The 8,985-nt window shown below is 38.5% G+C and overlaps 1 protein-coding gene across 1 annotated transcript; it reads right to left on the reverse strand.

The window, feature by feature from the left end:
* Window positions 1–1,054: 1,054 nt before the first annotated feature.
* On the reverse strand, window positions 1,055–8,707 carry LOC104511469 (cyclin-dependent kinase-like 5; the record flags this gene model as incomplete). The annotated part of the gene is made up of 5 exons (XM_010154097.1): window positions 1,055–1,137; window positions 1,614–1,719; window positions 1,966–2,082; window positions 5,045–6,071; window positions 8,547–8,707. Coding segments are annotated over 5 exons (1,494 nt in total), but the record flags the coding sequence as incomplete, so codon positions are not given.
* Between the last annotated feature and the right edge of the window lie 278 nt (window positions 8,708–8,985).

The following is an 8,985-nucleotide window of genomic DNA, read 5'->3' on the forward strand; positions in this document are numbered from 1 at the left end:
TAGTATAATTTAGATATTATATATTTTCCAGACAGACATACTGTGGTTTTGGAAATAGGTTACACATACCTAGATAATAAACGTATTAGAATTAGAAGTATCACCAGAAATACCTGCACTGGATTATAAAAGGTCAGACAGTAGTTGCAGCATCACACCATGCTATTTATCAAAACTGAATCTAAGTTTTTGTTCAAGCTGTAGTACATGCTAATGACCTTTGTATTAAGTCAGTACTTGGGAACTGCATAACTATAAATTCACTTTTTCCATAGTAACTTTTTCTGTCCATAGTTGTTGCATACACTATTATCTATGTATTATCTGAATACACTATTATTTTTCCAATGCAATAATGAAGCCTGTGACCTCAAATACATTTGTTTCATAAATATAATTACAGAGGAAGAAACCTCTAGTTTATAGTAAGGAATTGAATGCAACCCCAGACCTACAGGCTCCTTAGCACGACTTACGGAAATTCATTCTTCTTTGGAACTTCTGTTTCACCAGGTATAAAAAAGGATAATCCCTGTCCAATTTTAGGAGTGTTTTAAGGATTATAAAAAGCAATTCAGGACTGAGGGTTCTTAAGGATTCTCTGTTGCATGTGCTACAAAACATTACAGCCGAAAGCATTGCTCCGAACAGCACAAGCTTTAGTATTGCTCACAGGTTTTAATACTGCGATGGGCCACTTGGCAAGGACCGGCAGATTTTAACATGTCTAAATCAGGTCATCAGCCAACTGATCAACCTGAAGAGGATCAGAGGGAGATTTGTGACTCTACTTAAGGTTATCAGGGACTCATAATTGAATTTTAGCTGATTGGGACTACTTAAGGTTTAGGGGAGCCTCACAAGCCACCTAACACTTGCAGGACAGTAATTAGCTTCTTATCATCTTTGTCTTTTTCAAATGGATTACCCAGGTTTAACCATGAGGCAGCTGCTCAGAAATCACCATCTTCTGTGTACCGCAGCAGAACAGTATCTATCCGTGTATGTATACAGACACGGACGCATACACGTACATACGTACATACGCACGTACACAGTCCTGTGACGTTACTGTGTCTGAACTGGGATTACGTAAGCGTCCTTCTGCTCGTAGGAAACCCTGATCGTTAGTTAAGTCTGAACAAAAGAAATGAATATCGGTCTCCAGCAATGAAACACATTACGGTTCCATGCTCCGCAGTAACTGAAATCAGTAAGTATTGTCAATGTCTTAACAAGCACCAGGGTGTTTAGATACCACTTCAGTCAGAATTTAATATACAAATTAAAAACATTAATGAACTTCTTACTCTGGTAATATTAATTTATTTTGTTCAGCTCCTCCTGCCACATTATATTCTGCTTTATAAGGTATTGCACTGGGTGTACTTTTCAATTAAAGTGAGTTATCATTTGCAAACAGATAGTATGATACTGTAGGAGTTCCTGCATACAACCTAGCAGGTCAATGCGGTCTCTGGAAGTGGGTTAACAATCCTTCCAATAAGCTTTTTTAGTTGTTCACATTAGTTCTCTGTATCCATTTCCACTACTTAGTTTGTATTCTATGGTAAAATTCTTGTTTAATTTTGAAAGAGCCACCATCAAATTACCTCTGTAAAAGCTGCCAACTCTTCTTGGAACAGGGTCATTATACAGAATTCTATTTTCCTTAGTAGATGCTCCATCTTCTGTGTGTGGATCATGATATGCTCCACCCTAAACAAAAGAACAATGGACTATTTAAAATGAAAGGCTTTATAAACCGATCTGCAGTTTTTACCCAACACACATAGGCAAGAAACCCTGAACTTAAGCATGCACAGTTTTACTTTCACATTATTAATAACCTGCCAATATCAAATCACAGACTACGTAATCAATAATTATTTGGTTTTGCTGCTTGCTTGCTTTTTCCAAAATGGCATTAACAAAATTTTGCTTCTTAGCTGTAATTTTAAAGACTTGAGCATGATTCAGACCCTCAGATTTTTGCCGTGAATGAAATGTAGTTGTAACATCTCTGGAGGAATTTTTTACTGGAGGCCTTGTTAAATTAATTTCTGATGGAAATTGGTCACTCTGCTACTAGAAAATTTCACAAAGCAAACAGGAAACGCATATAATTTGTGATAATTGCAACACCAAAGCACCATCTCTTATCAGCTGTTAGACAGTAGTACCTAGAGGTATCAACAGTCACAAAATCTACAGTATGCAAAATAAGAGGTAGTCCCTGAAATTAAAAAAAAAACAACTATAAGCTAAATAGTCAAGTCCGACAAGATAGAAAAAAAATTATCATTACCTCTAATTTACTCTATTTTCCTGAATATAGTACTTCCTGGAAGGTACTTCAAGCAAAAGTTTAAGTACGCACTTAGAAACATCCATATGTATCTAATTTGCCACCAAATATGACTTAACTCTGGTCTTAAATAAACCAGATGCTGAAACTTTTCCCACAGTATGGACTGACCAGATAAAATTCAATGCTCTTTACAAGTTCTCACAGGAAACTGTACTGAAACCCCTATAGGTACTTAAATCTAGAATGTCCAAGAAGGACAAAGGTTAAAAAAACCCCAAACAATTAAGTATTGGTATTTCATTCACTATATGAGTGATTTGCAAAATCTATTTTGCCTTTTATTAATGAAGAACTGGCCTCACTGTCACAGATAAAACAACCCTTGAAACTGTGCCAAGATGAGAAAAGGAGCTAAAACAATCCTTTAAATCACAGTTTGAGTCTTCCAAAATTTGCAAGAAGCTGAAGCATTTGATTCAATTACTACTTGTGCAATATAGCTCTTCTTTGTCAGCAGTTAAGTAACAAATACGAGACAGTAATAGCAACTTGCACTTCATCTTCTGCTTGCCCCCTTTTGTGTATGTTTCATTTAAAATAAAATGAACCTTTAAAAAAAAAAAAAAAGGTTTTACTGAGACTTGAGAAGTCCCAAAACTAATTCTGAATGCAAGTCTCTTTTTTCTTTTTCTCCTTTGTAAAGTAAGATTTAAAGTCTGGCAAGCAAAGAATTAAAAAAAAAAAAAAAAAAAGACTTGGTAGAGCTAAAGAGAAAATCAATTAGAAACATAGAAGTGAGGAAACCTCACAAAATATGAGCAGCGAGAACCCGCAGAACTGAGTGGGAAAAAAAAAATATTAGGACACAGTAAGGAATCTCTGAGAACACCTATGTTATTCCTGATTTTTTTAGTTCAGTATCCTGAGGGATTTCTGTTGGTTAAATTTTCTGTTTCTAATGCAGAATGTAGGGGGGTGGGGAATGGGGAAGGGATAGGAAGGAGCCAGAGAATGGCTTCTTTGTGAAAACGCCTTTACAGGTACAAGACGACTGACAATTCAATTCTGATTTACTACTGAAAGTAGCATAAACAAGCAAAAACAGCTTTGTGAATTTAGACTTGCCCGTCCATTTCAGAATAGTATTTTTCCTGTCAGACTGATGGTTGAAACACAGATTTAAAAGCATTATTTGAAGGTTTGAGCTTAAAAACACTGGCCAATAAGTAGAATCATAGAATGGTTTGGGTTGGAAGGGACCTTAAAGACCATCCAGTTCCAACCCCCCTGCCATGGGCAGGGACACCTTCCACTAGACCAGGTTGCTCAAAGCCTCATCCAGCCTGGCCTTGAACACTTCCAGGGATGGGGCATCCACAGCTTCTCTGGGCAACGTGTTCTAGTGGAAGTAACATTGAACTTGACTGAAATGAGTTAAAAAAAGACTACACAAGGAGCGGGAGAAGCTCATTTTGAAATGGAGCTGCTGTAATTCCTTCTAAGTAGCTTTAAAAAATGAAACAAACAACAACAACAACAAAAAACCCCACCACACTGTATTTCTATTTTGATGACATCTCTTCTCATGTGTGAATACACATAATCCTGAATGGAGGAGGTGTGGTAAGCATGAAAAAGAGTATTATGCCTTTTTTCCCCTTACTGAACTGAAGAGGTAGCCACTACCTGAAAACTCCCTTTTTTTTTTTTTATGGTACTTGTAGACCACTATCGTCAGCTACTCATATTTCTTACATAAACTAAGTAGGCAGAGGTTTTTAGTCTCTCACAATAAAGCGTAATTTTTAGATCTCAAATAATATTTGCAGCTCTTTGACTACCTTCAAGTTTTCAACAAATCTGAACAAGATGTTCTCTCCTTAGAAGTCACTTTATCACAGATGTATGTACAGAGAAACAAACACTCATTTTCTTACATTTCTCTGCACCATTTTGCTCCAATTTGGATCAATGGTACAGCAATTTAAAGATTTCAAGACAAATGCAGTCATCTTTAGAGATAGGATGTGTAAAACACCACGTAATTCAGAAGTGTTGTGTAAGGAAGGTAAATCAACCCCAGAACTAACTCCTTTACTCATTAAATACTGCTCACAGTAAAACACAACAAGGTGTCTAGTGACAGTAACCACAGTAAGGAGTCAATTTACCAGTGCCTTCTCCAACATAAAATCTCCAGGCTACCCCAGTTGTTTATCATACTAATCAGGAGCAACGTTGCAAGTTTTGATATTCCTCTAGTACATTACGAGATTTCAGCAGTAATGTCCTGCTATAAGTGAGCGAAAAACTCACTGCAAAAATTAACATTAGCATTCATAACAGAAAGACACACAAGAAAAGCTAAAGAAAACCACAAATGAGAAGGTTATTTGAGCAAAACAATATGATAAAAATTACATCAGACAATGTAACCAAAGACTAAGAACTTGAAATTTTGATTCTGAAACAAATTTTTGCATTTCAGTGCCTTAAGAGAATGGCATTCACAGTCCATTTTTAAAATTTACCTTTTAAATAGCCTCTCATTTTGCACTTGAAATATTTAGCCCTTCCGAGACAAACACCCCACCAACACCCCTTGCCTTACAACAGGACACATAAATAATAGTTGTGCAAACACACAGACAGAGACGAGAGAAAGCAGGACACTGTCCCCCCACGAAGTAGAGGACAGTAAGCCTTCCACAACGGGCAGTGTTTCGAACTAACCCTATTAGTATCTTCCGTACAGTCTTCTCGTGACGAGCCAACAGATCTTGTGAGTGACTTATGCTGCACCTGTGGAGATAACAGTTGCAGGCTGTTTGCTCTGGCTGCCATCCCTTGCCCTATGCTTAAGCCACCCTCTGAGCCCTTTGACCTCACTCTGTCCCGGCTCACATACATCGAGTGTCTATGAGGGCGCTGCTGTGAAGAAAAAGGACTGGTATAACCTAGACCATAGGAAAAAGATTCATGTGGAGCAGACAGGGAGTGGGAATGGCTTCCATCCATGTGATCTGGCAGTTTTAACTCCTCCATTGTTTTGGAGTGTCTTGTTGATGGTCTTCGGGTGTCCAGGGTACCCTCGCTGCGGTTATTCCTCCCGGACGGACTGAGCATAGTTCTGTTATCGCTGTGTCGGGGAGCGGTTGGACTGGTGGGAGAGTTCAGATCCATACAGCTGGATGGAAAGTACCTGCTGCTGTTTGGTTCTGCAGCTTGGGCCCTGGCCTCGGAAAGGTTGCCCACAGATTTGGAGTCTGTCAGAACCCCATGGCTCTTTGACTTTGTCCGATACGAAGGACTCTTAGAAGACTGGGGGATGGTATCAATATAGCTGTGGCGGCTGTGCTTATCGCCAGGTTGCAGGGTCCCGGTTTTGCTCTGAGAGGTTTCCATAAACGAGTGCCGGTTCTGCTGAGATCTGGTGTTAGACTTCAGGTACTTCGTGCCTGGACCATCAGAACTTTTTGGGTCCACATTAAAATCAAACTCTGTTTTTCCCTTGGTTTCCTTTGGGCTGAGAAGGTGTGGCATGTTATTGTTGGCTAGATCCTTGTTGCCAGATCCAGGTGTGTTGCTTGATTTTTTTGTATGCATTGGACTATGTGCAGCTCCAGGAAGGTTTCCATTTAAAAAGCTTTCATTTGCTGGGAGACCCTCTTCTCTTGGCCCGCCAACCCCTAGTGTCTGTATATCCTTGCTGTTTGATCTGTGGTGTGACTGCAAAGCAGAACTTTTGCTGGCTTGATTTCTACATTAAAATGCATAAAGAAGCATTAATATACCAGATTACATATTCATGTATTAATAACTTCAACAAAAGTACACTCATTTCAGAAGGGAGTCACAGAGTGAAAGGGGTTGGAAGGGACCTCTAGAGATCATCTAGTCCAACCCCCCTGCCACAGCAGGATCACCTAGAGTAGATCACACAGGAACAAGTCCAGGCAGCTTTGGAAAGTCTCCAGGGAAGGAGACTCCACCACCTCTCTGGGCAGCCTGTTCCAAGTAAAGCCACAAAATTTAACTGCAATAAGACCAAATACTGCCAACGAGGCATCATAAGCTCCACTAAAATAACAGATTTGCAAGTGTTAGCACATTATTGTTTATTTCTGGTTATATCCTCGTGGACAAACTCAGCTTTGGTTAATGGATTTTGCTGACACAAATAATGAAGATAAAAAATCTAATCACAGAGATTTAAACATATATTTTTAGACAATTATGCATGTGTGTGGGTAATATACATATACATCAATAATGTAAGCGCTGCATTACCAAAATTAGCTGTATATCCTTGAAAAAAATCTTAATTACACCTGGCATATCAAAGGGAAGATAGAACAATGAAGTATGTCAGCACTGTCAAAAAAAACCCCGATACAATCAATGCTCCAGGCCATCTAATGTCTGTCTGATTCAGAGGGATGGGGGAAGAGGAGGGAGAAAAGAGGATACTGTGCTAGTAAAGACATCCAGATGGAGTGAGCTCAGTGCAGCAGAGCGAGTCCTGTAACAAACACCAAACCCAAATCAAGGTCTATAACAGGAACCCTATCTTTTGTGGAACTTGGCACACTCTCTCATCCCCAAAGCTGAACCCGAAACGCTCTGCAACCAGAGTGACTTAGGGCAGAGCTTCCTGATAATGTCCTTAACCTCTACTCTACTTTCCAGGTCTCCTGGTTGTAGGATTATGGGACTCAGATATGAGTTGGTTCTGCAAACACTCCATCTGAATTTATTTGAACAGGATTTATTATCTCAGGTTTTCTGGCTTAAAACCAGCTTTGCTTCTGGCCTTAGGCTAGTATTGCAAACAAGATGTGATTGAGCAACGCTGCAGCTGTACTTGTTAGCCCTGATGGACCTAGGCTGCCTACGTACAGTTAACGTGTTTCTGTATCAAATCTGTGATGCGGTAACTCAAGACATATTACTGAGAGTTAAGGTAAGAGGTCACTGTACTGATCATTTTGTACCTTTGTTGATCTTGCTGATAATTATAATTGGATAATGCTAGCCATTGGAGTTTTGTATTACCCACTTTCAGAGATCTAATTATGTATGTTATTACAATTTCTAGAAATCAGCTACTTTAATGCCAGTTTAAAATATTTTTTAGTTAAAAGGAAGTATTTTTTTTTAAACCTAGAGATATAAGGAACCTAGTAATTTTAAATTAAGCAGCTAGGCAAGCCTTTGTACTAGATAAGAAGTTTCCCATGGATGTAGGTTTTAATTTTTGATGCCACATCTCAAATGGTAAAACTTCTACCCTAAATATCTATAAGGGCAGCTAAAACATTTTGGTGTTTATCTCTGAAAAAGTATAGATTGTAAATGTCATAATCCCAGATCTTAAAATGAGGAATAATTGTTTGAATCTCCCGTGGAGAGCTAAAGACAAACATGGCTAGGATTAAAAGCTACTGTCATTCTGCATACTTCAGAGGGCGTTCCCTGAACGCTCCTTAGGAATGCTTTTGTCAGAGGAATACGAGGCTTTTTGTAGTGAAGTTTTTATCCACCAGTAAACCTAGTTCGTTGCTGTATTAAAATCAAGTGGCTTCTCTCAAGCTATGTGGGTCCAACAAGGGAGTCACTAAAAAAATACAACCTGCTTTAAGTTCAAGTAGACTAGACTTGATTCATAACTGCAAGTGCAGACAAAATTCTGTTCATCCCCAATTTGAAGCATTACCAATGCACACAGTTTGCAGGACGTTTAGCTGCTAAAAACTTGTGTGAATTTTTAACTTTAAAATATCAAAACCATGGACAGATTTGCACATGTACAGTAATGGTAGCATTCCAGAGAAAAAAGCATTCCTTTGGAATCTCGGGCATCCTCCAAGCCACAAAATTCCTACTGTTGTTCAAGAAAAAGGCTAACATTTTTTTAAGTTGGGTAAGCCAACTTATTTTTCCTTTGTCACATGAGAAATGGCTTGAATGTTCTCTGTATCTTTTTTTTTTTTAAAGTATTTAGCCTGATGCAGAAAGTTAGCAAAAATTTCAGCTTGAATGGCTATAATACAATAAAACTGTGTCTCCTTCCTTTATTCAGTGAGGCAATATGAAACAGCATATATATGTCTCACTGTGCCTAAACGGTCAAACAACTACTGTTCTTGTAGATGATTCTGTAACGTAAGCAAGAAAGCAATTCACTCGTTGACAGAGCAAATGTCGGTGATGACGGTGACATGACTACGTTTACCTGTTTGATAACGTGTTGCTGTCTACGTGGTAAGGTTTTCTCTTCGCTGACCGTGAAGGCGAACTTCCACAGCGATCCAAGAGTCTTTGGGTTTGAAAGGAAGGATGGTTCAAACATTGTTCTGTCAAGTATCTGTCTGCCGGATCTAACTTCAGTAAGTTCTTTGGAAAACAAATCCCAAAGTTTAAAAATTAGTATCTGTCTGTGCATTAGCAAAAAGTATAACAAAACAAAGAACATTATTGGGATGTTTTTTCATTCTCCAGAGTTTCTGTGATTAGATGTAACTGCCAGAATAATTTCATGTTGCACTAATTTACATATGATATAAAATAAACACTTACAAAATAGATGTTCTACTTAAGAGATGGAAGGCCCCAGTCTTGCTTACTATGAAGCATATATACGTGCTATATGTATATAATGAATGTATACACAT

The sequence above is a fragment of the Eurypyga helias genome, unplaced genomic scaffold (genome assembly GCF_000690775.1).
Source record: "Eurypyga helias isolate BGI_N326 unplaced genomic scaffold, ASM69077v1 scaffold27506, whole genome shotgun sequence".
NCBI lineage: Eukaryota > Metazoa > Chordata > Aves > Eurypygiformes > Eurypygidae > Eurypyga > Eurypyga helias.